General features: G+C 54.9%; 1 protein-coding gene across 6 annotated transcripts in view; it reads right to left on the bottom strand.

Moving 5' to 3' along the window:
• Window positions 1-1,824: 1,824 nt before the first annotated feature.
• HDLBP (high density lipoprotein binding protein) overlaps window positions 1,825-27,830 on the bottom strand; it is a 67,325-nt gene continuing 41,319 nt past the window's right edge. For 3 of the 6 annotated variants that reach the window (XM_060151611.1, XM_060151612.1, XM_060151610.1), the window contains 23 exons: window positions 23,198-23,404; window positions 22,885-23,100; window positions 22,162-22,368; window positions 21,895-22,002; window positions 20,919-21,023; window positions 20,444-20,522; window positions 18,673-18,812; window positions 17,640-17,744; window positions 17,435-17,548; window positions 16,177-16,263; window positions 15,899-16,030; window positions 12,667-12,885; window positions 10,311-10,532; window positions 9,995-10,213; window positions 9,340-9,478; window positions 7,495-7,649; window positions 6,621-6,725; window positions 6,240-6,374; window positions 4,995-5,138; window positions 3,230-3,415; window positions 2,642-2,758; window positions 2,417-2,545; window positions 1,825-2,293 (listed from right to left, as the gene is read on the bottom strand). In XM_060151611.1, coding sequence (XP_060007594.1) covers window positions 2,207-2,293; window positions 2,417-2,545; window positions 2,642-2,758; window positions 3,230-3,415; window positions 4,995-5,138; window positions 6,240-6,374; window positions 6,621-6,725; window positions 7,495-7,649; window positions 9,340-9,478; window positions 9,995-10,213; window positions 10,311-10,532; window positions 12,667-12,885; window positions 15,899-16,030; window positions 16,177-16,263; window positions 17,435-17,548; window positions 17,640-17,744; window positions 18,673-18,812; window positions 20,444-20,522; window positions 20,919-21,023; window positions 21,895-22,002; window positions 22,162-22,368; window positions 22,885-23,100; window positions 23,198-23,404 — 3,357 coding nt within the window. In that variant the 3' untranslated portion in view covers window positions 1,825-2,206. Of the gene's footprint in view, window positions 2,294-2,416; window positions 2,546-2,641; window positions 2,759-3,229; window positions 3,416-4,994; window positions 5,139-5,231; window positions 5,365-6,239; window positions 6,375-6,620; window positions 6,726-7,494; window positions 7,650-9,339; window positions 9,479-9,994; window positions 10,214-10,310; window positions 10,533-12,666; window positions 12,886-15,898; window positions 16,031-16,176; window positions 16,264-17,434; window positions 17,549-17,639; window positions 17,745-18,672; window positions 18,813-20,443; window positions 20,523-20,918; window positions 21,024-21,894; window positions 22,003-22,161; window positions 22,369-22,884; window positions 23,101-23,197; window positions 23,405-27,830 lie in introns of those variants that run through there. The other 3 variants (XM_060151613.1, XR_009540988.1, XR_009540989.1) reach the window with 3 other exon arrangements.

The following is a 27,830-nucleotide window of genomic DNA, read 5'->3' as shown; positions in this document are numbered from 1 at the left end:
CGAGCACACGCGGGACGTGATAAAATGAGTCCCAGCACACTGTATCTGGTTTCGGGTTTTATTTTAGAATTTATAAAATTCCAGTGTCATCCATATTCATGAGCCTTTACACATGTTTGCATATAATCTCCAAATTTTAAAGTTAAGGCCAAGGGATGGATGGTAGCCATGGACACATATGATATGGAAGACGTTCAACAAGGAGGAGACGGACACACGCGCCCATTCCCGCCAGGCTCTCCCCGCAGCATCGGAGGCTGCAGGGGACAGGCCTGGGCACAGTCATCTCATCCCCTTTAACAACAACCAAAAACAGAGCGAGCGAGACCCCAAACAGAGTTTAGGAAAGGGGAGTTTGCATCTATGACGTTTAGCAGTAAATGCACGTGTGCAAAAATCTGTTGTGAGAATTAAAAATTTAACTCTGGGGAGGACAGGGCTGGATGCTGTAGGAAAGACAGAGGGAGGGGGAGGTGTGGGCAGACTCCTGGGGGGCCAGTGGGAAAGGCTCCGAAACTCATGCTGAAGGAGAAGAGGGGATGGTCCTTCCCCTGCGAGGCTCCCAGAGGCGGGGGGGTCTTTCCTCCTGTCTCCCTGTTGCAATCAACCCCACCTCCTTCGGGGTCACGCAGCCCACCCAGCAGGAGCAAACGCCCCTCCTTTCCTCTCCCAGGTGGCCACGCCTCTGAATGGGCACACTTAAGGCCGCCGGAGCTAGTGGGGACTTGCAGAGGCGACCGCAGTTAGACTCGGGGTCTACTCAGGAACTGAAGAGTCAGAAGGGGTCCGAGCTCCAGTTAATAAATTGAGAGAAAAACTCTGGGAGTGGGGAGAAGGTGGTCAGAGCAGAGACGACTGTCCCCAGGGCACAGGGCAGCTCCTCTACGAGGCCCAGCATCTGGCAAGACAACTCAGAGTGGCCCGTCGCCTCCGTGGACATGGGGCCCCACCTTTCCCTCTTCAGGGTGGACCTTGACCAAGCCGGCTGGGGCCGGGGCACCCTGACCTGCCAAGGCCTGGGGTCCAACCGTGGGACTGACCTACCACACACCTGACAAAGAGGCCGCCAGCAGCACCGGGGCCTCTGGTCCCGGCCGAGCGGCAGCCTCTCTCTACCCCAGGGCCAAGAGGCCTGCCCTTCGAGCATGCATCAGCGGCCACCTGGGGGGGTGGCCCGTGTGCTCCCCGTTGGACGGGCCCACTGGCCACCGACCCAGTGGGTGAGGGACAGCACAGTCTTGAGCCGGGCACTCGGCTTCCAGCCCCCAAGGCCGCAGCAAACACACCCTGAAGCTCGGGACACCCCATACCAGCTCTGAGGTAGAAAGAGGCAACTAACTCAACAGGGGGCATCTGGGAAGGGGTGGGTGCGAGGGAGCGGAAGGTGGTGTAAAACCAAGTCAGCCAGCGTGCAAAGGGTGGGGCCTCCGCCCAGCAGGAGTGGGTGGTCTCCACCTCCCCAGCCAGCCCCCTCCTCTCCACCTGGTGTTCCTCAGGCCCCGCACTCACCAGGCTCACCAGACGCGGGGCCTGCGCCTGTGCGGTCCGGGGCAGAGACCCCGACGGGACACAGGGCAAGCCAGGGCCCCCCAAGAACCGCGTTTCCCTCCTGCCTCCCTGATCCCTCTGGCTCCACCATGGCTCTCCTTTGGGTCTGCGGGCACCCAGTGTGCACACCGGGCCTCCCGACCTGCCCTGCCCTGGTCTGGGTAACTGGGCTTTTTGGCAGCTGGAAGAAGGCGGAGCACATTCTACAGGGAGGAGCATCTGGATGGCAGGCAGGCATGAGAGAGAGAGGGGGGTGGGAAAGGAAGAGGGCAAACGTTTTGGCTTTTATAAAGTCAAGGAAATTTATTTCCTGAGGTCATGACACAGGAAGTAGACTCGGCTGCACCTGCGGTGCTCTCCTGGCGGAGGCCAGAGCCTCGCTGACGTGCTGGGTGACACCGTCCTGTGACCTCCTTAGTGTTCACAAGAGTGGAGAGCCGCCCAGAGCGAAGGCTGGGAGCAGGCCCCGCGCTACGCTGGGTGCCACCAGGCCCGGGACCGGGCCACACACAGCGCGGGGTGCCGGCTTCGCTGTGAGACCTCGGGGAAGGGGAGCATCGACAATTTACGGAGGGTCCAGCCGCTGGGTCAGATTGAGACAAACCATCATGTGGTGGGTTCAGGTCAGCAGGCTGGAGAGGGTTCTGCTCTTTGATCATTATCGTTTGGGGCCCCATGGGAGGGTCTTGGGGGCCACCTGAGCCCCAAAGCTGGGAAACTCCTCGGAGCTGCTCATATCGGGAGCCTGTGGGGGGAGAGAGGGCTGGGCTTCAGTGACGAGGCCGCCCCCGCCCCCGCCCCCGCCCCCTAGCAGCTTCTGGAACGGCCGCCGAGGCGCACGCGCAGGGGCTGGACGGCTGAGCCTCACCTTCTCGCTGCTGCTGGCGGTCCAGGGAGCGTCACGCACCACAAAGCCCCTGGACGGCGCCTTAGACTCCTCATGGGGGGCGGGCTTCACGTACAGCTGCAGCGCCTCGCTGTCCACCACGTCGGCCAGCTGTGGGTGCAGGGGGGGGTGTCAGTTTGCAGCAGCGATGCCCGACGGGCACCCCTGCACCCGGCCCCAGGTGCCTGCCGCCCAGCCCGGACTCACGTATTCCTCCTCCAGGTTGAGGATGTGGTCGATGGCCTCCTCCACGTTCTCCGGGAGCCCTGTCACGGTCACGCAGTTGGGGTCTGGGGCCCCACTCTGTGGGAAGCGAATGTCCACCTGGAAGGAGCACACACAGCAGCTAAGACGGCTCTGAGGGCCCCGTCGTGTGCGGCTGGGAACGGTCTGTTTCTACTGAAGATCCCCCCTCGGGAGGACCGGGGCCCTGCGGGGCACCTGGTGTTCAGAGCCGCATGTGCCCTCACAGATGCAGAGCCATCGGCCACCACAGGGCTGCTGCCTTCCGCAGGCCACGCAGGGCGCTGCCGACAGGGTCAACTACACACAGCTGTGACCCCACGCGACCTCTACCTGAGGGACAGAGACCTGAGCCTCGGAAGTCTCCCGATCCGGTTCCCGAGTGTGGTCAGCGACCCAGGCAGGAAGAGGTGAAGCCCCAGGTGGTCCCCGCTGCCCCCTCAACTGGCTCGTGGGGAAATAAGTGGCTCGATGGTGCACGGAGCACCCAGCCGCTCCCCCCTGCTGTGCTTTTAGGGCTCAACGCCCTTCACGATCAGGTCGGGGACTCACCTTGAATTCATCCATGATTTTGCGGATGGCTTTGCCACGGGCACCGATGATGCGGGCATGAACACGATGGTCTAGCGGGACGTCCTCAGAAACCATCTGTTCAAGTTCACCCACAATTTTCAATATGGCATCCCGGGCAGCTTCTGTATTCTTCTCGTACCCTGTGATGGTAATTTGGTCCTGGGGCTGAGAAAGGAGAATCCGGTCAGAAGAGGGGGCACCCAGGGATGCCTGACTGCGAGCACCGACCCAGCGGGGCGCAGCTCTGTGGGGAGGTGAGAAGAGGGGTAGGCGCTCAGCGGGCCTGGGTGAGGAAGGCCTCACCTTAAGGGTGAGGGGAAACCCAACCAGCTCAGAAGGGAGAGCGCCTAAAACAGCAGGTTACCAGTACCTGTGTTCTCCCGCCCCCCGCACACACTCCACCAGAAAGACAGTCGCGGACGAGCAGGAGGAAGGGCACCGGGCCCCAAAGCCAAGGGGACGCTGGCAGCTGAGGGCACGGGGGTGGGTGGCCTCCATTGGAGGCGTCTCCGCTGGACAGACACACCGACCTGGAGACAAGGTGCAGACAACCGTGGCCGGCACCCCTGCCCCTCAAACCAGCAGGTGAGACGCCAGGGCCGTAAAGATGAGCAGAGCAAATGGGTAACTCAAGGCAGAGAGAAGGAAACTAGAAGCGACAACCTAAAGCCATGCTCCTCAGGACAGGGAAGAGCAATACGCCCACACCGAAGAACACAACACGACGCAGAAGGACCACAGGACACAAACGAACACCTGGACACAAAACAGAAGAGCAGGAACTCGGTGACCCACGCCAGGAGAGAGACAAGAGAAACGCCAGGACACACCAGGGCTGTGGCCAGGTGCCTCCGGTCCCGAAGAAGCAAATGCAGATGGTGGGCGGCGGGCTCCACCCAGAACCCAGCCCAGCAGAGCCCAGACGGCGGTCCCATCGTCCGCCAAGTACACAACAGCACAGAACAGACTGCAAACGCAGCATAAGCCTCACAGGAAAAAGCCACGAATGCGACCCAGGACCACTCAGCCCCACCTGGCTCATGGAATGCTAACCAAAGTAATCTCAACACTATAAACAGTGACTAAAAACTGATGATTACGTGGAAAAGTTGGGGGAAATAAAAGGTAGTGAAGGCGAAGAGTTTGAACTAAATTCTCAAGATCAAGATAAGTTTAAAAAGTCTCGAATGAAGAAGAACAGTAGTTTTATGAACACAGCTTAGAAATACAGAGGTGAAGAAACGGCACTGCCCAAGATGCACCGGGGAGGGTCAGCAGGGTCAGTGAGGATGCCAGGGGCTGAGTCCAGAGCAGTAAGAGGCTGGGAGGAGAGGAGGCAGGGCGGGGGACAGGAGGGCCCAGGTCACCTCCCAGAGGTTGAGCCTGAGGGGCAGAAAGTGCGAGGGAGGGGGCAGGCAGGGGTGTGCGATGGCCTGGGGGCCATGTCTGGGGGGAGGGGCTGCCTTCCACCGCCCTCTGAGTGCAGCAGGTGGAGGGCCAGGTGGGCATGGGAAAAGTGCTCCAAGCCCATGACAGAGAAGCCTCGTGCGCTGGCCTGGGCCAACATGGGCCCAGACCCCAAGCCACAATCAGCTCCCCAGAGACCTGCTACTCTCATCACCCCTTTGGATACGCCCTAAGTTTGCGTGGTCACTGTCCCCAGGTCAGGACGAAGACCACCGAGAGCCCCTCTGCCCCTGAAGCGCTCCACCGTGGCATCTGACTCAAGTGGGGTCCTCCTTACCTGGTTCCCATCATCCTTATCAGGAAACTGGATGTTCACGTCATGCTCCAAGCGGATTTGGGTGATCACTGCCCCCTTCCTCCCAATGATTTTGGGGTGATATTTGGGGTCTACAGTGACACTCAGCTTAAAACTCCTTAAAGCCTGCAGATGAGACAAGAGAGAGTGAGGGGGAGGGGGGGCACGTCCGCCTCGGCCCTCAGCATCGCGCACCCACGCGCCCCTTCCATCCTCAACCTGGAAGGGATCCGTCGTCACCTCTGCAACAAGAACGAGACACGGCCTTCCCGCTAGCCGCTGCGCCCCTTCCGCCATCAGCTAGTAATGAGAACCCGAGGACCTGACCATTCCACAACCACGAGCACAGATCCTTCAGAAAAGAGGGAAAGCTGCGTGCTGGTAACCGACAGGCCTGGCACAGCACACAGCAAGCCCTGGGCTCTACTACCCTAACTTGTGAAACAGAGACCTGATGAGTAAGTATAAAAAAGTTCTGGGTCTTTTGGGGTAGGGGTACGAAAGCAGGGAAAAAAAAACACCCCAAAACCAAACCAAAAAAAAACCCACAAAAGGGAACAAAAGCGCTAAGGGATGTCCACAGGCAGAGGCTCAGGCAAAGCCCTGGGCAGAGAAGGGCCCCCATGGCCTGTGCCGAGGCTGAAACAGCAGGGACCACAGACTCGTGAGGTTCACGGGCCCTGCCCCATCACCAGACGCCAGGAAGGTTCCCCTCAGCAAGGAGTCCGTTACCCCCACATAAAATGTAACGGTGCTTCAAGTTTCCCGAACACCCGCCCCTGCGTGCATCACTCGTGGAATCCTCCAAACGCCAGCCCCACAGAGAGGCAAAGCGGCTTCTCATGTCCACCCAACAGCAGGGAAACAGCACCGAGGGCGTCAGTGGGAGCCGTGTGGGACCACAGTCACATGTTGGGGGGAGAGGGGGTCTTTCCTAGCAATGGCTCCCAGGCCTCCCCAGCTGAACCTTCCCTGTAAGGTTGGCAAATGTCTTCAGATTTACTTAAGAAACAGCTAATTAACGTGGAAGCCCACCTTTGCCACCGTTACGTCAAGAAGAAAGGGCCACGGCCCCAACATTGCCTCTGATGAAAGCTCGCTGCACGGTGGGTCAACTGGCTCTCCCGCTGCCACCTGACTTCATTGGCTGAGGGGCAGCCCGGGAGCTGGAGGTCGGGGCCCCCCGGGTGATCCTCCCTGGCCCACGCGGCCCCGCCCGGCCCTCACCCGGTCTTCTTGCTCTGCCTGCAGCTCCTTCACCCGCTCCAGCAGCCCAGCCTTGGCCCGGTCCAAATTCGCAGCCAGGCCTGTGATGGCAATGATGTCAGACTGCAGTTCAGGTGCCGGGACGTGAATATTCACCTGTGCGGAGACGGGGACAGGCCTGATGCACGTGCAGGACAGACACGTGTCTATCTGGTCCCCACCAGCGGGGAGCCTGGGAGCCGTGATCAGCTGTCCACCTGTCCCTTTGGCCAGGGACACAACTGCAGGCTCAGGACAAGGCGGGTGGGACGTGAAGCCCCACTCCGAGGGCTGACCTCCTGACCTGGGGGGCACCCCCCCCGACACCTGGTCTCCAGGGAAAGGACCCGCCAACAGCTGTACCTCAAACTCGTCCATCATCTTGCGGATCCCGCTTCCCTTCTGCCCGATGATGTACCGGTGAAGGTCAAAAGGCACCTCCACTTCAATGGTGACGGGAACCAGCGCCTGCAGGGCAGGGGGTGAGGTTAAGCCTGAGAGCGAAGAGCAGAGGGACCCTGTGGGCTCAGCAACAGGTCTTCATGGAGCACAGGGGACGAGCCTGTGACAATCGAACCTTCTGTGCCATTCCACTCGGACTGAGAATGCTGCCTAGACCTTTGACTCAACAGAGGACACGGAAAAAGGATGTGGAATGCAGTCTTCAGGTCAATGCTGGCAGAGCAAACAGACCCGGGCCTGTGCTCAACGCGGCAGCCCCTTGCAGAAGCAAAGCAGCACAACTCCAGGGAGAGGCATCAGGGGCCCACAGAGGAGGGGAGTGGGGCTCACACAGAGGCTCGCCCTGATCCCAGCCTCGCTGAGACCCTAGAGTGGGTCAGAGCAATGGGACACCACCCGGGACCACAGACTCCACTATCCCGACTGCAGCCCCGACCGTGCCCTTTACCTCAGCAAGCTGCTTGCCCCACTTGACCCGTGATACGACAGAACCCGTTCTGTCCACTGAGGTGGCGCTCAGCAATTACTCATCCTTGTGAGCCCCGGCAGCTGCACACCACGGAGGGTGAGTCCGAGCCCCGCCAGCTCCGCGCCCGTCCTTGGCCCGGGCCTGCAGCCCTGCTCCTGGGCTGTGACCCAGTCCAGCACCTTCCGCAGTGCGAGCCGAGGTGCTTGGGCTCAAGTGACTAGAGCCGCTCTCCCTCCCTGCCCCCACCCCGGTGCCTGCTGATGGGCCCCCAGGGACGTGGGAGTGGTGGTGGGGTTCTGAACGCACCTCGAGGGCTTCCTTGGCGGCCTCACACTTCTCCTTCCGGCCGGAGATGACGATGATGTCGCACCTCCTGGGGGAGCCGGGCTCGGCCTCCTTGCCATCCCTCCCCTCCCCCGCGTCGTCACCATTCTCCTGGACAGCAGGCTCCACACTGTGCACTAGGGACAGGGAAGGGGCAACTCAAGCTGCTGAGCGCCCAGGCCCAGGCCATCCTACGGGCCACCGCACGACGCTCGTCCCTGTCCAGACCCATACACTGGTCCAGCGCCTACCGGGGGTGCTGGTGGGGAGGGAAGAGTCCTGCCTGACTCCGGGAGGACGCTGGCTGGCTGGGGGAGGAGACAGACCTGCGGGAGGGGCGCGGAGCAGGGCCCACTGCGCCTGAGAGGGAAGGAGACCAGTGCCCGGATGGTCACGACAACCCAAGTGACCCGTGCTGGGCGGAGGCAGCCAGGAGGGGCTGGAGAAGATGGCTGGGGAGGGGCCAGCTTCTTGTGCCAGGAAGCCAGCAAATCCCAGAGCACTGGGGGGCACGGGAGCCGGCGGCGTGGCTCCCCTGGCCCCTCTAGGATTTGGGCGTGGCCGAAATAAACAACACGACATTCGTGGAGCGAGACAGAACCCAGGAGCGAATGAGCACACAGACACAACGGCCTAAAGCAATCACGACCCTGGACTGAGCTGGGGAAAGGTGTGGGCTCGGCAGGACACTTTTAAGATCAGCAGAACCTGCATGTGGACGACGAACTAGGCCGCAGTATCACGTAACACTGGATCTTCTGAGTCTGGTGAGTGATAGAAGAGAATGCTCTCATCCTTACGAAGAAGCCACTACAGGTAAAGGGTGGGTCTCAAGATTACATTTAAAAAACTCAGAAAAAACAAGCGTGCCTGTGTGTAAGGGAGGGGGGTGGATCTGGATGTATCTTTACACCATTCTGTGTAATCTTTCTTTAATGTGAAGTTTCAAAATGAGGAAGTAAACATTCAAGTGTGAAACATAAATGTGACAAATAGGATTTAACTCGTTTCTACTCAAAACAGCCCATCTTCTCAGGAAACTAGGAGCTTCAACAGCCATGACAAGCTCCGTAGAGGACAGAGGACAGAGCAATGGGAGTGCACCCTGCAGGCCACAGGGTTGCCACCAGACCCAATGGGTCAACAGGAAGGAGATGGGCAAGCAAGGAGGACACGGGATTTACAAAGTTGGGTCTGAGACACCAGCTAGATCTGTATCCCGCAGGTCACCTCCCTGACCACCGATCGCCCTGCCCTGCCCTGTCCCGTCCCCGGGGGCACAAGCACAACCAGGTGACAGGCAGGACACCTGGAGCTGAAGGGCCGTCCCATAAGGGCAGCCAGCCATTCAGACGGTGCCCTCCGGCCCGTCAGTGGCTGCCTCATGAGAGGGGTGCTGGCAACGGGGAGGAGGTGCTGCCGGGACGGAGCCCAGCACACGTGGCACACAGAGGGCCCGGAAAAAGCGGCAGGCCTGCACTCAGGGCTCCCCACTGCACAGGAGGCTGCAGGTGCTTTGCTCTCCCCTGGCTTGGTCACCAGCAGCTGTGAACCTCTAGGAGATCTGAAGGGCACCTCACCACCCTGGAGCAACTAACACAGCCCACCTCTGAGAAACCAGGGAGTGACCCTGAACCTCTGGAAGCCCCCAGGACAGCCGACTGTACTGGCAGTGCACCCGCGCAGGAGCCCCAGGAAGGGAGGAGCTTCACCAGGACAGCCAACAGCCGCCACCACCTACCCTAGGCTGGGACCACACACACACACACACACACACACCCCCACACCCTCCGCTTCGCAAGCACAGGGCTCACCGCAAGGACTCACCTGGGTTCTCTTCTCTGTCTGGGAATTTAATCTGAACGTTATAGTCCCGAGTAATCTGTTGGATTTTGGAACCTTTGGGGCCCATGACCGATCGATGGAATTTCTGGGGTATGGCGCATTCTATGGTCACCTGGGCTTCCTGTGGGGAGACAGAGCAAAAAGAAAATAACCGGCAAAGGTTAGTTGCTTAGGGTCAAATTCACATCCATCGCTTTCGTTTCCGTCCCCCTATAGCCGCTTCCCAGCATATGGACAGCCTGCGGTGCAGGGCAGGGCCAAAGGGGAGGCCTCTTTCTGAAGCGCTTCCCAAAAAGCGTACCGCCCAGAACTAGAACGTAACATCTCACTGCTCTGCAGACAAAGGAGGGCCCCTCCCCCACCGCACTGCAGGAGGTGCTGTTAGGAGCCATCCCTCAAGGGATGACATTTGGAGGCTGGGCTGGTCCACAAGGAGGGTGAGGTTCTAAAGGCTGGTTCAGAAACCCCACACGTTTTCAGAGGACCTCTCCCCTTGGGAGGAGCAGGGCGAGGCCGGTCCTTGTGGGATGCCCACCCACCATCAGGAAGGAGGCTGAACACCAGACCCCTGGCGCTGCCGAGGGAGCGTCCACCCGCCTTGGGGCCTGGAACCCTGCCGAGCCTCCCGGGCGCCCACCAGGTCCTCGATGATCTCCTGGATGCGCTTCTTGGCTGCCTCCACGCAGTCCTTGGCCCCCTTGAGGGTGACCTTGTCGCTCTGCGTGCCGGAGCGTGGGAAGCTAACCATCACGCCGCCGTACTCCTCAGCGATCTCGCGCAGAACCTGGCCTCTCCGGATGACAAAGTGACGGTGGTGCTTGGGGTCCACCAGCATGTAGTCTTCAACCACGTTGTCCTGCGGCGTTGCGAGAAGGGCGCAGTGTGACCCGCCCTGCTGAGCGCGCCGGGACCCCAGGGCCCCCAGCCAGGGCCCGGCCCCCACCAGGCCTCACCAGGCTCCGGATCAGGGCCTCCAGCTCCTTCTGGGCCTCCCTGACGGCGCCCTCCTTCCCTATGATGGTGATCAGGTCCTGGTCCCTGTCCTCAGCCGCCGGGAAGATGACGCGGGCCCCGGTGCTGTCACGCACCTTGCGGATGTTGCCGCCCCCTTTGCCGATGAGGAACTTGTGATACTCCGGCTTGGCGCGGATGTCGACAGTGAAACTCTTGGTTTGCTGCAGAAACCAACCCCACGTTTGTTGGCCTGAGCCACCTGCCTGGGCCCTAGAGCAGGTGACGAAGAGGGCCTAGGGGTTGGCACTGTGAGGGGGAGTTCTCCTCACAGTGTCACCAACGTCCCTCCAAAGGGGGCTACTCAAACCTCAGCAAGCACGTGGACAGACACCCGGACAACATGGTACTCGCATTTCCTCCCCTCCACGATCAGAGACACCAAGGTGGGGACAGCACTCAGCCTAGAGCCCCAGGCCTGCCACTGACCAGCAATGACCAAGCTTCTGCGAGCTGCTCTCTATCTCCATCTGCAAAGGGGACGTGGGCTGGGGGGACTGCACCCGCACAACAGGAAGCCCATGGCACGCCGGGAGCCTCTCCCAGCCCAGGCACCCACACTGCTCCCGACGCCAGTGGACGGCGCCCTGTCCAGTCCTCACTCCCTAGGGCTCCAGGTGACCTACGCACCACCAGCTGCAACCTCCAACTCGGAGACGGCCAAGCCAACCAAGGCCCACATCTGACACCACGAAAGGCCCTGGCCTGGCGACCTCGCTGAGATGCCGGTTCCTCTGGCAGAAGCGCCAGGAGAATGTGAGGGGGACACACCCCCAGGCGGACAAGCCCATGCCGGGCAACCACTCTCCTTTCTCGTCATGAAACCCGGCCCCCAAGCTAAACGGTGAACAGCCTAAGTCTGTTATCTTTAAGTGCCGGTTTCGCAAAACACCACTGAGAATCCTCAATTTTTCAGACAGACACTCGCAAATAGCAGCATTCTAAAAGCTAACGAGTTAGCTGAGCCCAGCCCAGCAACATGATACAGGATGAGACATCAAAAACAGGTGGGGTTCGCCCCGGAAACGCCAAAGTTGGTTAAACACCAAATCAATCTAATATCTGCACTAAAAAAAGAAAAACCAGGTGATCATGTCAACAGATCCTACAATACACCCATTCCTGAAGAAAACGCTCAGCACACTCGGAACAGAAGGGAACTTCCTCAGCTGCATAAAGAGCGACTGCCACAGACCCAGAGCACAGCTCACGTCCCGCACGGCGAAGGGCCGAGGGCTGCCCCGAGCCCACGCCAGGAGAGGCTGTCTGCTCACCACGGCTACTGAACAGCGCACGGGAGGTCCGAGCAACGTAGTAAATAAACAAGACACACAGGCGGTACAGGGCAAAAAGAAAAAGAACTGCACGTTCACAGATGGTGTGTTTCACCTGTAAAACTCACAAGAATCCACAAAAAAAGGTACTGTCACTGATAAGTGAGCTGTAGACCAGATGCATAAAATAAGGCCAATATGCAAAAATCAAATATGCTTCTACATGCAACAGTAACTGGAGATTGAAGTGCCAATCGTATAAAAAGTACCATTTATAATAAAAACAAACTAAAATCAAAACAGACATAAACCTAACAAAACGTGAACAAGATCTTCACGCTAAAAACTACAAAACACCAATGAAAAATCAGAGTTTAAAAATTGAATCGATGTGGACTGGAAGATTCAAAACTGCCGAGACAACAATTCTCCCTGCTTTGATCTTCAGATCCAACATGACCCTAATCAAAATCCAAGCAGGATTTCGCTCTAGAAATTGACAAGCTGGCTCCAAAATGCATATGGAAAGGCGAAGGGTCTAGAAGAGACAGAGCAGTTTAAAAAGCACGAAGCTGAAGGCCTCCCGAGACGTCCCACAAAGTGGGCCGTCCACTGCGGTGCTGCTGAAACGGAGCCAAGTCCACAAACAGAGCGGCACCTGGGATTTTAACAAAAGGGCAAAGGCGACTGAGTCAACAGAGAACCTTGGGAGGTGACAGTCAAAAGGTTTTTATTTGAGTGGCGGTCACATGAACATATGCTTGTCGAAACTCAGAGCTATACACTAAACTTTACTGTATGTAAATCATACTTGAGGGAAAAAGCCCCAAATAACAAGCCTAGCAGCACATTTTCTACACTGAATATGTAGGCATCCGAGTTGGAAAGGCCCTTCAGTGGGGGCAAGAATCAGAGACACACAGGTATATATAGGTGTTTGCTAACCTGCCACACAGAGAGGGTGTGTGGAGGCGCCCAGCGTGACAAGAGGACAGACACGGTGACCCTCCTGGGCGGTGCTCACCTTCTCCTCCGCCAGGTGCAGGAGCTGTTTCCGGGCCTTCTCCACGTCCGAGGAAGGGCCCCTGATGATCACGGTGTCACTTCCCGAACCCTCCACGGGGAAGTGGATGTGGACCCCACCGCACTCCTCCATGATGGAGCGGATGAGGCGGCCCTTGGTGCCGATGAGCGAGTTGTGCAGCTTGGCAGGGATGGAGACCTCCACCTCGGCTATGTTGGCCTGAAACGACACACAGCACGAGCGAGCCAGGTTTTTGTGTGGCGGGAAAGGGCAGACATGCCGCGGAGGGAAAGCCGTGACGTCACACAAGATGTCTCCCTCAGGCGCCTGCAGCAGCGGCAGGGCCGAGATGCCCCAGGACCAACCCTCCCAAGAGCCCCGTAAGCAAGGACCCTGCCTCTACTCAAGGGACTGGATCACCTCCAGTCCCACGTGACACAGCGACAAGACGCCGGAGACAGGAAACAGGCCAAGCCTGGTCCCTGCCCCCGGCCAAGCCCCTGCATCAAGCATGCAGCCCTGACAGCCCAGGGAGAGCGCAGCCCCCAGCACTGCAAGCTCACGGGCTGAACGTGCAGGGAGACCAGCCGGGCCAGGGAAAGGACCGCCACAGACCCGGGACTAAGCACCGCTGTGAGCCCACCCAACAAATCTAAAGAGCAAGTCCGAAAAGGAGCAAACTGTTTTAAAGTAACTTATCGAAGCTCAAAGATATTTATAGAAATGCAAAAATATCCAGCACCCACCAAAGTAAACTTCATAACATCTAGCATCCAATTAAAAAAAACAAACAAAAAAACCGGACATGCAAAGAAGTAGGAAAAAACAACCCATCACGAGGAATGAACAACGGAAAACAACCCAGAAATGACACAGAGGTTAGAGCCAGTGGGCCAAGGACACTAAAACAGGTATTTTCATCACTAGACTACACAGGTCAAAAAGCCAAAGGCAAGCTGAATGTGTCAAGCATAAAAACAAATGGCTGAAACTGAACTTGTAGAGGTGAAGACAATATATGAAAAGAGGAAAATATACTTGGTATAATCACAGATCAGACATTGCAAAAAACTAATGACCTTGAAGAGACTGTTGAAAGGAGGAAAAAAAGCACTCCTCCTCCCCAAGCAAATAAAAAGGCACTGGTGGACAGCAGGGCAAGGTCAAGCTGCCTAGCACCAGGTAATCTGAGTTTCCGGACGACAGAAAAAAAGTGAGAAATAACGACCCAAATATTTCCAAATCTGAAGACGACTCTAACCTCACATATCCAAGAAGCTCGATGAGAGCTTCAAACTCCAAAGAAACACGAATGAAATTACACCAGGACACATCGTAAGTTGCTAAAAGCTGGTGATATGATCATTAAACAGGCCAGAGGAGCAAGGATGACATCAGGTGTCTCGTCGGAAACCACGTTAAGTGAGAGACACTGAGGCAAAGCCTCGAGTGCTGAACGAAAGCCACCAACCTGAGGATGTGGGGCTGGTGGGGATGCGAGATGGTGCAGCCACTGTGGAAGACAGTCTGGTGTTTCTTACAAAACCAAATGTTACTCTTACGACACGATCCATCTTACTACTTACTACTAAGTAAAAGAAGCCAGTATGAAAAGGCTACATGCTATTCCAACTATTTGACATTCTGGAAAAGGCAAACTATGGGGCCACTGAAAAGACTAGTAGTTGTCACGGTTTGGAGGGAGGGAGGGATGAACAGCTAGAGCGAGGAGGATATGTTGACGTGGGTATATTTTCTTATTAAGATGCATGTAGGGTTTACGGTATGTCGACAAAACACAGTGGCGGGCGCAGGGCTGGAGGCCCACTGTTCTCAGTTCCTTACACTGCGTTTCAAGCAGCATCAAGTCACCTGAAGGCAGGCTGTGGGAAGTTGAAGATGTATATACCAAACACCCTAAAGCAACCACTAAAATAAAACAGAGGTACACCCAATAGACCAAAAAAGGAGGTTAAAAGGAATCATAAAAACGTCTAACCCAAAAGAAGGCAGAAAAGAGAACAAAGTAGATGGGACAAAGCGAAACAAACAGCAAGACAGTAGGTTTAAATCCAAGTGCTCTACGTAAAATAATCACACTGAGGAGGCCAGGGGCTGGGGAGAGGGAAGGAAGAGCTGTTATTTGGTGGGGACAGAGTCTCCGTTTGGGAAGATGAAACCGTTCTGGAGGTGGCGGTGGTGACGGCTGCACAACAGTATGAATGGCCTTAGTGCCACTGAACTGGACTGGACATTTAAAAGTGGTTAGGATGCTGAATTTTGTTTTTCAAACTTCACAATTTTAAAAATGGAAAAATTATAGTCACATTAAATGTAATTTAATTAACTTACTAAGTGTATGTAATAAAACTTGCCATACATACCACAGAAACATATATAATTACTAATGTGATTAAAACGTAAACACTTTTATTTAAAAGGCAGAGATTGTCAGACTGAATAAAAAAGCAAGCTGCCTAAAAGAATCTCACTTTGATAAGAGAAAAAGTAGATTTCAGAGAAAAGAATATTACGAGGGTTAAAAGGAGATCATTCTACAATGCTGCAAATTACGCATACTAGGAATGAGAAAGATGACATTACCAGAGACAGGAAAGAGATAATACGTGAACATTAAGAAAATTTTTACACTAGTTAACTTGACAACTTAGATAAAAGAGGAAACCCCTTGAAAGACACAAACTACAAAGCTCACACAAGAAGGAACATGATCTCCTGTGATGAAGCGTCACCCGGCAGTGAAAAGCAGCACTGACACATGTGACAACGTGGTGAATCTGGAAGGACCTGTGGTCTGAGAACAGCGAGGCCTGCGTGCGGGAGGAGGCGCCACGGTTCCCCTCACACAGTGAAGCAGGAAACTCACCCCAACCCACGGCGGCGCAGAGACCAGGGTGGATGGGGGGCGCCAGGAGCCCAGTGGGGCAGAGGCGGGAGTGAGGGGGATGAGGGTATTCCGGGGGGACGGGGTGCGCTATCTGGGTCGTGCAGGTGACTCCAGCGGTCAAAACGTACACTGCACACTTTAAACACATGCGGCCTCTTGCCTGTTAATTTTTCAAAAAATTGAAAAAAAAAAAAGTAACACCTTCAGAATGGGACGATTTCCAAGCACCTGAGTGGGACAAGCGGCAGGCATCTCTTGGTGGCCCACCCGGCCCTGCACCCCAGGCCCCAGGCTAGAGCACCCCGCCACACAGCGTCCCGTTACCAGGTCTTTCTGGATGGACAGGATGCGGCTCCGGGCGGCCTCGCAGTTGGCTCGCTTGCCTGTGATGATGATGGTCTCCGAGTTGCTGTTCTCTGCAGGAAGGTCGATCTTGGTGTTGCTTTCCTCCCGGATCTACAAGGAGCGAGGGGACCGTGAGGGGCTGACTTCCCAGGGCTGGGCAGCAAGGCTCCCTTCTTCAGCTCTAAAGCCAGAACAGCGCAGGGCTATGGGGGCAGGGGGGGCAGAGCCAAGATTTGGGAGACACGCCGGCCGGTCACCTTTTTAATGTTTGCACCTCCTTTCCCAATGATGTTCTTATGAAACTGTTTGAAGATCGGAACAGAAATTGAATAGCTATTTTCCACCTAAAAAACACAGAAGATGGTACAATTAACCGTCGTACTACAGATTGACTTGTCCTTCTTGTGCCTGAAGGTGGGACGGAATGACAGGATTCTGCGACCTACTTCTCTCCCCACCTGACCTCCAGAGATTTGTCACAGGAAAGGTGAGACAACTTATCCGACAACTGACCAACCGGGCGTGCCAGTCAGCTACCGCAAAGTCCCTCCCGGGAAGAGTGGCCCGCGAGAGCGCCTATGATCTGTTACACACGTGTTCTACAATCCAGAAGTGCCTGGACACACACCAGCTCTTTGGTGTCATAGCCAGGAGCAGAGCTGCCTGAGGGTGGGCAGAGGCCGGGATGCCAGGCCTAGGAGAGAGCTCAAAATGCCCATGAGGGCAGCAATTCCCACCCTCCAGGGCAGCGCTGGGAAGCCCTCCCCATCACCCCTCTGAGGAGGTCAAGTCCAAGCCCCCGAGAACCCCTGGAAAGCACGGGGCACCTGCAGCCCTCCCACCAACCGCCCTCAGCACTTTCCAAACTGCCTCTTCGCATTCCAAGTTTCGAGGAAGATAACAAATCAATACGTGACTCCTCAGGCTACGTGTGTAACCCTCTCTTCTCCTTACTGGGTGGGAGAATTTCTCTGCCTAGGTATCCGAAGACCCCTCAAGAAACAAAGCAGGGACTTCCCTGGTGACGCAGTGGCTAAGAATCCGCCTCCCAACGCAGGGGACACGGGTTTGAGCCCTGGTCCGGGAAGATCCCACATGCTGCGAAGCAACTAAGCCCCTGTGCCACGACTTCTGAGCCTACGCTCTAGAGCCCGCAGGCCACAGCTACTGAGCCCACGTGCTGCAACGACTGAAGCCCACGTGCCTAGAGCCCGTGCTGTGCAACAGGAGAGGCCACCGCAACAAAGAGGAGCCCCCCCCTCGCCGCAACCAGAGAAAGCCCGTGGGCAGTAACGAGGACCCAACACAGCCAGAAGTAAGTAAATAAATAAATTTATGAAAAGAAACAAAGTAACTCTGCACAGGAAAAGGATTTCTGCTGCTCTAAATACCGTGAGGTGGGGGGGCTGCCCCAGTGCCCGAGCGCGCTCCCCGAAGCAGGGGTTCTGGGGAGCACCCCCAGCCCCTACCACCCTGGACACTGTCGCACAGCAAAGCATGGAAGCGTGCCCTCACCAGGTCTGCCGCCACCTTCTGCATGTACTTCGTGCATTTCTCCACCTCATTCTTGGGCCCTCTAAGCTGGACAATATCGCTTTTCTGTGCTGGGTCTGGAAAGTTGATGATGACCTAGAACAAATCATCAGGAGACCAAGTCTGATTATCAGCGAGGACTGCATTCCAAAATATTGAATCAAGAATGTCTTTGGGAAACCTTTACCTCTGGGAATTTGTCCCGAATTTCACGGATCCGTTCACCCTTCTGCCCAATGATTGTGCGATGAAATCTCTGCTCAATGATTAGATCCTTGGTACGCTCGTTTTCCTAAAAATACAACTGAGCACAGTGAGGGGCGCCCAGGTGCACCCCTGCAGCACTGCCAGGCACCAGCGGCTGGCAGGGAGCACCCCTCGCAGAGCACCTGCCCTCTCCAGCAATGCCCACACTGCACGTTTCTCTGGTTGTGTGTTATTCTCCTGAACAAAGCAGAACGAGAAAACGGAGTGTAGGACCCTTCACCCAGAAGTGCTACTGCAGCAGCTCATCCAGCAATTCTACTTAACGGGCGGGCTGCGAGGCTTCGCCCTCTGCACAGCCCTCCTGAACACTGCGTGGCCCGGACCGCGTCCCTGTGCGGACGATTAAGGAAGAGTGGCTCAACACAGGGCGCTGAACCCGTGTGGCTCTCACCCTCCTCCAGAGGTCCTATCAAAACGTGGGAAGTACAAGAAAACGAGCAGAGCTGGAACACAGAGACAAACACTAACAGCCAAGCAGATGCTTCAAACAATTCTGGGAGGTTCTGGATCAGACTGGCATCAGGGTGACAGAGAAACAAGGGTTCAGCAACCCAGTACCAGGATAAGGCACCCCAGAGCAAGGATATATCTGTCTGCATTTGACTCAGAAAACCAAGAAACGTGTGTGAGGGCTGGTGGCTTAGTCTCTGGGATGGGGAACAAGGCACCACCCCGACGCTGGCTGTGCAGATAACCACACAGCCGTGCTTCTTGACCTTGGCTGCACACGAGAATCACCTCCAGAGAAGTCATCACTGCAGCTGGGACTCTGGGGTCTGGCCAAGGCTGAGCACCCAGAGCCCTAGCACCTCCCTAGCACTACATGGGGCCCTGGGGATGGGGGGGAATGAAGGAAACTCGGTACCAGCAAGTCACACCCGCACCGGCCACCCTCTAGGACGGCACAGGAGGAAGGTGCTGCCACACAGCCCCAGCCCCAGCCGCGGGCTCACCATGCGGGAGGCGAGCTCCAGCAGCTCGCGCTTGGCCTGCTGCACGCCCTGCGGGTCCCCCTCGATGCGGATCAGGTTGCTCTTCTCGCTGTCGGGAGGGATGCGCACGGACACCTTGTACTGGTCTTTGATTCTGTTTACTGAAGAACACAAAAGGACACGCGCAACTGGATGTAGAATCTACCTTGCGCCACCAATGACTCACAACGCGGCAGGACAGGGCTAGAGCCCTCCCCAAAGCTAACCGCTCCTCCCATAAGCAAAAACTCCACAGCAAGACCTTCCATGTTCGACAAGGAGCCAGGTATGGACCACAGGCTGGCACCTCCCTGAGAACTTCCAGTGTCCTACGGCGAGGGCCACTCGGTGCCTGAGATACAGCTGGTCTGGGCACGGCCAGCGCATTTCTAATGTGGAGACAGACAACTGCTGTTCAAGTAAAAAAAAATTACTCTCAAGAATATAATAAAAATAAGAAGCCATTAAAATCCAGAAGCTCCCACATTACCTGAAGATAAAAGCACCCCCATCGACCACCTTGGAGCCCACGGAGGCCATGCTGTCTAAGGAGACTCCATCGTCAGCCCAGCTCCAGCCTGAGCACTTCACTGTCTTTGCAAAACCATTGGAGTTGTTGACAACCCTCCCCTGTCACCTTCTCTAGACAGAGATCCAGGCTCCCACACCCTGGGGAAGCCTCATCACCAGGAAATGGGGTCGGCATTTTGCCCACCATGTAGTAAAGGGGAACCAAGCTCCTTAGAGGGTCGCCAAGGAGGGATCTGAGCAAACACGGACACAGCCATGAGCCGACCCGCTCGGGGGCTGCTGTTCCAGGGCAGAACCACATGGGACAAGAGCCAAGGACACAGAAGCTGGGTGGCAGATTTTAGATGAAAGAAAACGAAGGTGAGAAACTGAACCAAAAGAGAACGGAACAGACACAATTCTCTGAACAATGCAAAGTGGCTCTGCACTTCCCAGGGAGCAGAAACCAGAAATTAACATCAGAACTGCACTTCCTTACATTTTCTGTTTAAGAAAACACTGCAGTTAAACAAAACAAAAAACAAAAGCAAATTTATGGTGTGTGCAAATTTACGGCTCAAGCAGCACTGACTGGTGGCACTCCCTGTGGGCGTCTGCCCGTTGTTTACAACGCTCCAGAACTCACAACTGACACCAACTAAAGCAGCAGCAACTAACTAGCTTACATTTACTCTGAACAAAGAATGGACTGCACAGGGCAAAACCCAACAGGGCAGGCACACGGAGGTGTCCTACCTACACTGGCGGGGGGTGCCCGCTACCTCACCTCCACCAAAGGTCACACACAGGGGACAGAGCTGTTCTCAGGACTGGTGAGCACCGTGATGCCTAGAACGGCACTGAAGTTAAACTGAGCAAAGCAGTGGATTTCAAAACACATCCGACATCCGCGGATTCAAGCGTAGCGCTCACTCGGCACGTTCCAACTTGAGCCGGTTCAGTCCGCGGCTGAGCCTGGGCTGGCCAGTCCAGCAGGGGCGTGGTCAGGGGCGCACGTGAGGATGGCGGATGGCAGACCCCACCCCAGCAGGTCTGGCTGAACTGTGAGGACACGGCCCCCTGCATGCCTTCACGACCAGGCTCATCACGTTCACCTCTAGGCCCATCAGCTCCAGGCCAACCTCGGCCCTGGGGGAGGCCCCAGCTAGGAGTCCAGGCCGCCCTCCCGCTGGCGCTCTGCTGAGGACGCCCCACCTGCCCTCCGCGTGCTGCCCCCACTCACTGTTGGCCCCGCTCTTCCCGATGAGGTGTCTGTGGAACTTGTGGTCGATGTTGATCTCCACGTAGTCCATCCGGTTAATCTGCGGGAGAAGCACAGAGCAGGACACTAGAGACCAGAGTCCAGGACCTGGGCCCAGATCCGCAGACACACAGCCAGAACCAAGGCCCGGGAGCTGGCAGCGGCCGCCCTCTCTTCCCACTCAGCTTCAGGGTCTGCGGCAGGATCGTCCTACAGGCCTCTCGCAAGACCCACAGTAAGGTTTCGTCCACAGTAAGGTTTCGTCTACACCCTGCCACAGTAAGGTTTCGTCTACCCACGGCTCTCCCGGACTTCGGCCAGATTCCAGCTGTTTCAGAACTCGCCACTTGCCGACTGGGCCCCCCTCCCGCGCCTCCAGGGCCCCCACGTGAGGTCTGACTGGCAAGTGACAGGATTATGCCCTATGCCCACTCGGCCAGCACCCGGGGCACCTTACCAAGTCCTTGACCATGGCTTCGATCTGTTCCTGGGCCACGTTTACATCCTCTGTGGGGCCTTCCAGGGTGATCCTGTCCTCGCCCTCCGTGAACTCGATGTGGACCTACCGCACCAAAACAAGAGTCGGCCCACCGGGATGGCACGGCCACAGCAACCTCCTATGCGAGCCTGGGCTGCTCTCCCAGGGCAGCAGCCGATCCACAGACACCAGGAGAAGTTGGAAAGGCGGTCTGGGGATGACCACGGTTTTGGTACTAAACACTGTGTGGGAACCGCAAAGGCCTCCCCACTGTGCGCCACCAAAACCACTGGCATGGAGCACATCAACACCTCACTGCTCACGCCCCCCCCCCGTCTGCGAGGGGGGGTGAGACAGACGACAACGGGGGTGAAACGTCACCACCACTGCCCCCCGACCCCACCCGGCCCAACACACCAGGTGAGAAACAACGCATGGGGAGGGCAACCCGGGAGGCCGGCGCCACGGAGCCAGCCCCACCGTGGGAACCAGGACTCTGAACAGAACAGGAACGAAATACGACGCACGCGTTCTCTGCCAAGGTTACCGGACCTACTGCCGCCCGAAGGACAGAGACGCGGAGGGCAGAAAGGCCCACAGACTCCACCTCCACACGAATCGTATACAAGTTCTGCTCCACGAAATTCTCAGATGTAACTACTCACAGGTTACGACACCGTAACAACTAAATGAGGTATTTCTTGAGATATTCAATAGACTTAGGAATACACTCTTCCCCTGGTTAAAAAGACCCAAAGACGTGACACGGGTATTTGAAAAAACGTATTCTGCTCACCCCTGGCTAACCACGGAGCAGCTGACTGTCACCCACAACAACTGATCTTTAAAACGGGTGCCCCGGTCTTCAAAGGCACCCCCACCCCCACAGGACAAAAGCAATGTCAGCAATGGGATGACGAAGATCAACTCAACACAGCAGACAACGATTCCTTACCTTTGGCATCTGCTGAGTGATTTTGGCCAGGTTCTGCCCTTTCTTGCCAATGATGAAACGGTGAAGCCAGGAAGGAGCAGAGACGGAGGAGACCGTAAAACTGTTGGCCTAGGAAAACCAGGAAACAAACCCGTGGGTCTGCAGAGTCCAGGTTTCGTGAACACCAAGCCAGGTGGCTCACCAGGGCTCAGAGACAGGTGAGTGCTGCCCTCCCCTGACACGGTCCCAGGAAACGCTCATCGGAGTCTCCCCACAGTGAGCAGTTACCTTGGCATAGACTTCAGTCAACGCCTGCCCCAGCTTTTCAGGCTCGCCTCGGAGGATCACAGTCTCTGAGGTGCTGTCTGAAGGAGGGATCTCCACAGAGACTCCAGTTCTTTCCAGGATCTCCTGCAGGGAATTGCCCTTGGGCCCGATGACATACTTGTGCTGGGATTTCCTCACCTCCACTGCGATGGTCGTGGTCCTCTTTTTCTAAGTAAGAGCGCCGTGAGGGTGTCAGAGGGAAGGGCCGGGAGCAGGACACGGGGCCCCGACTACAGCAAGTGAGCCCCGAATAGTGAAGACGATGACCAGCCAATCCCCAGAAAACTCCACTAATCAAGGACTGGGCTTTCTCCTCAAAAGAATTACTGCAGAATTTAAGTCAAGCCCAGAGTAATCATTGCAACTAGCTAGGAAGAAACAAAAACACCCCGTCATCTCCCCAAATAAAGGAACCAGCGTCAGACCTCAAAGCCCACCGACTCAGGCTAACAGCTCACCCAAAGGCCTGATCAGCTCTGAGCGACACGTGCCCAGGGGCACACAGGGCAGGGGGAGCTCGGGTGGGAATCCGTGGGGACAGCCGCCCAGCAGAGCCTGGCCCACTGCCTCACAGCTACGGGGAGGCGCAGGCGCCCCCTTCTAACTGTGGCGACTGGAGCTGTCCAGGCCTCGAAGGCTACAGGGCAGGGCTGGGCTGCTCTCTGCCCCCCTCCTGACTGCTACCTTCTCCTCGTAAACCTTCTTGACGCGAGCCACAGCCTGAGCCAGTTGCTCCTTCTCCCCCGTGAAGACGATCTCGGTCCGGTTGACGCTGGGCGGGGGTATGTTGATGCGTGTCCCCGTCTCCTGCATGATCTCGCTGACCAGCCGGTTGTACGGCCCCGCGATGAAGGGGTGGAACGCCTTCTCTACTTCCAGCCTCTCCACAGCACGTTTGTCCTGAGAGGGAAGGACGGAAACCATGAGGGCACAGATCTGGGCCTCCCGGTGGTTGGGGCAAGGCCACCACGCACACCAGGCCCGTGGCTGGCCACACCTGCTCGGCGGAGATGAGCAGGACCTCGTGGCGAGCTTTCTCGATGCCCTCTTTGGTGCCGGTGATCCTGATCTGATTGCTGGCGTCATCTGGGCGTGGGATCTGGATTTTGGTTGCAGTTTTTAGCTCCAAGTCTTGCAGTTTCTCTCCATTTTTGCCAATAACAAAGCGATGGTGTTCTTTGGGAATGGCAACAGTTGCTGAGGCCTGTGGCAGGAAAGAACCAAAAAAACAAAAACATTTGCAGGTTCCGCAAAAGCACGTTTTCCCACGACATCCTCCCTGGTTGGAACGCCACCTCTGCCTACTCTCACCTTGCCAGCCCCAACCCGTCCTTCAGAACAGTCTCGGGTTAAACATGGCCTGCATGGGGAAGCAGGACCAAGCCCCAGGCTTGAATGAGTTCGAACGTGACACAGACCCATGGTCCTGCGTCACCCCTTCAGCCATCACGATTATTCCTTCAGTGTCTTCTCAGCCCAGCTCTAAGCCATCACGAGGACAGGAATACTCAAGAATGGTACGTGCTTGCTTCCTAGCTCAGTGACTCCTCACACCACACCAGGACACAGCAGGAATGCAGGCACAGACTGACTAACCAGATGAATTGTTGTCTCTGGAGCACTATATGCTCTTGTCTTCAGACATAAGCCCTATATGTAGGAATAAACTCTTCTTGCTATCTCTTTTACAACCAGTTAAAATAGACAACCCATTTGAGGAAAGAAAACGACAATAATCCAAATCCTCAAACTGCCAGAAATTAAGTAACTTTCTGAAGTCACAGGAAAATCTGGGAGGAAGACAGAGGTTTCCAGTCTTCCTAGATCTATAAACAGTCATCAACCAAGAGGATGTCAAAAAAAAGAAAAGGGCCAAGTGTTAAGGTTCCCACCACTAGTGCAGCAGGAAGTCACAGACCAGCCACCTTCCCTCCTTCCCCAAAGGACACAGCTTCACAGCCAACTTTTCAACACTCACAACAGAAATGTTAAATTGTAGCACGGAGGCAATGAAAAAGGCCCTCACTTCCCAACTAGCACAGAAAGTAAGACCAGTGGCTTATAAATTATGAGCAAATGAGGTTTATTCTAAAAATGGTTCAATATTAGGAAATCCATTTCTATAAATCATCATATTGTTAGATCTAAGGAGAAAAATCAAATGATCATCTCTATAAAATCAAAATCCTTTCATGATAAAAATTTGCAAGAAAATAGAAATCAGTGGATGTATATTTTTTTAACATGACCAAATATACATGCACCCTCAGCCCCAGAGCTGTATTTGGCAGGAAAGCTTTGCTCATTAAGGCCGTGCACTGTCCACAGCCACTGCCAACCTCCACCGGAGTATTTCCCACGAAGGAGACACGAGAAAGCAGAGCCGACACGAGGCTGGAGAGGAAGAAGCACATGACCGCACACAGGGGAACCCTGGGGAAAACCACTACTTTACCCAACTCTTACTGTCCGTAAGAGGAAGAAAAAATTAGGATCCGGACTCAGCAGCTTTAACTCATACTGACAACACATGGTTAGAAGATGCGAAAGGCGGACCACTCATCTCAGCAGCTGGACCCAAAACACAGCAGGTGGAACGTGCGTCCCACAAGGCAGAGCACAGCCCTGGGTGATCTAACACCGCTCGGAGCAAAAAGCTGATGATCAAGCTTGAAGGGTAGAACAAAAGGGAATAGAATGGACAGGAAATCCTGAAAGAGAACAGTACAGGAGTGGTGGCAGTAACTGGACTAGATATTAAAATATAAAACCATTACCAATAAAACAGAGAACATGAGCACACGGAGAGACAGACCAACTCAAAATCTAGGAACAGACCCAAGTTAGCACGAAAATTTAGGACGTGATAAGAACTGCCACTCAAATCACTGCGGGGAAACTAAAATTGGTGTCAATGACTTGATAGCTATATGGGGAAGGATGTTTCTGGATCTGTCTGTGGCACCATTCACACTAAATTCCAAACAGATCAGGACTTGAAATATAAGAACACCTTTACAAGCACCAGAGGAAATAAGAATAAACTTTCCTACGACCCAAAGTAAAAAGAAACTTTCCTAACAACAACTCAAAAAAACAAAAGATTAACGAATTTTGACTACATAAGAATGAAACTTTCACACAGCAAAACATACCAAGATCAAAACCCAGGTGGCAAACTGGGAACTGTATCTGTAACGTGTTACTGATGCAGGGTTTGAAGAGCCCCACTGCGTCGAGCAGGACGGAAAACCTTTACCTGGACAGCAAAGGGCAGGAGACCAGTGCACAGGGGAAACGCAGATTAAAAGTATACGCAATTATCTTTCAGAGTCCAGAAAGTCCCAGTATCTGACGGTCCTGGCAAGGCTCTGAGAAAGCCAACGGGAGGACAAACGCACAGCACCTCAGGGGAGGGATCTGGCTGTGATGGCAAAATTACAGATGCAGATAACCTCTGACCCAGCCATCTCACTTCTAGGAAATCTCTCCCGAGATAACTGTGTAAAACAGGAAATAGCAGGTGCACAAGGTGTTTAACTGTGCATGATTTGTTAAGAGCAAAAGTCTGGAAGCCACCCAAGTGCCCATCAAGAGGAATGCCTGAAATCACAGCACACCCACAGAGCACTGCGCAGCTGTGTAAAGAAACGAGGAAAGCCACTACCTGCGCCTCGATGCAGACTGCTCCAGGATGCAGTGCAGGAAGAAACAAGGTGCAGAACAGAGTTCACAGCAAGGTAACCTTTTGCTTCTATTCTCAAACCAAACAATGGAAGAATACCCCAAAGACCAAGAATGGTCACCCAGCAGGGGAGAAAGGGGCCAAGAGGACCTCACAGGGCTCTGACTTTGCAATCATGGAATATTTAAGTACTTTTTAAAAACTGAAAATAAACTAAAAACAAACAAACCTAACTATATATCAAGATGATAGCATAACCTCAATAGAGAGAGAATTACTTCAATGATTTTAAAACCCCACCATCTTTCACCTTAATTAGAAGCATGTGTTTGAACTCATGCCAACTTCCCACCATAAACATCCAGAACTCTTGGACCAACAACTGACTTCAGGTCTGTGGAAAGAGATGGCTAAGGTCAGTCTGTGTTACAAATAAGGAAGTGGTTCAAGATGAACAGTTATGTCAGAAGGTGCAGGGTGCCTCCCTGAAGGAGCTCCCGTGGGCCAGAGACAAGGCAATTTCTGCATAAAGAACTAATCAACACACCAGAAGTTCATGATGACACTGAGAAGACCCATGGACCCAAGATGCCAGAGTGCCAATGTGGTCTAAAAACTAAGGGGAAAAGGATCAATTTTTTAAAAAAATAAATTTACTTATTTAATAAATTTATTTTTGGCTGCACTGGGTCTTCGTTGCTGTGTGCGGGCTTTCTCTAGTTGCAGCGAGGGGGGCTACTCTTCGTTGCGGTGCGTGGGCTTCTCACTGTGGTGGCTTCTCTTGTTGCGGAACATGGGCTCTAGGCGCGTGGGCTTCAGTAGCTGTGGCACGTGGGCTCAGGAGTTGTGGTTCCGGGGCTCTAGAGCACAGGCTCAGTAGCTGTGGCGCGCTGGCTTAGTTGCTCCGTGACATGCGGGATCTTCCCAGACCAGGGCTCGAACCCACATCCCCTGCATTGGCAGGTGGATTCTTAACCACTGTGCCACAAGGGAAGCCCAGGATCAATGATTTATCCTGCACGTCCCACCCGGAAGTTCTTCATCAGAATACCAACTAATTCAGGAGGAGGGAGAGACTAGAAAGCCATCACTTGCAACCCCAAATGAATTCAGGCAGCGATAGCAATGGTTGATAGAACTATTAAGCAAAAGATTGGTCAGGAACTTTACCATGGATGGATTTGCTGAAGACACCTGAGTCTACGGATCAATCCTGGAATCAACACCAAGTACAGAAGCACTACCCACACGTTTTCTTGCCAAACATACAAGCTGAACATGAAAGCAATCGAGAGCCCCTAGATCTACCCTCCGATTTACAGGAATAACGATGGACAGTGGAACGAGCCAAACACCTGCTTGTCCCTCGAGAACAAATCAACGGCATTAAGGAGAGGAGAGGAAGGAGCTGCTGAGGAATGAACGAGCGGGAGCGGGCAAGTCTCATCCGGACACTGAGGAAAAATCCAACCAGGAAGGACGCCTTTGAGATGATGAGGGAAGACCATACACAGACTGGGTTGATGTGGGTATATTAAGAAGTTAACTTTATTAACTTTAATAAGTGAGTTAACAGGATGTGGTTATATTTATGGGAGCCCACCGGGCTGTGCTCCCCTCCCCACTAAGCCCCCTGGGGCCCCTCTTACGTCAGCTCCCCATCTTTGAACCACCACATCTAGAGCCAGCTCTCCCAAAAGCTCAGAGACTCAGCAACAGGTGGGAAGAACCCTCATTCCCACCTAAACCCATCTAAAGACCTGTCATACTACATTTTAATACGATCCTCTGCATTTATCTTGGCCTTTAAGTGATGCCACTTCGGGAGAAATGCATCACTGATTTACTCATTTATTACAATGGTTCCCAAATAAATTCCAAGTAACTGGTATCAGACTGCTAAGAACTATGGAATTCGTGATCTCCCAAGCCCGGGGCCTAGAAG

The sequence above is a fragment of the Lagenorhynchus albirostris genome, chromosome 6, assembly GCF_949774975.1.
Source record: "Lagenorhynchus albirostris chromosome 6, mLagAlb1.1, whole genome shotgun sequence".
Taxonomy (NCBI): Eukaryota; Metazoa; Chordata; class Mammalia; order Artiodactyla; family Delphinidae; genus Lagenorhynchus; species Lagenorhynchus albirostris.
The sequence above is the reverse complement of the archived record's forward strand: the minus strand, read 5'-3'. Positions and strand labels throughout refer to the sequence as shown.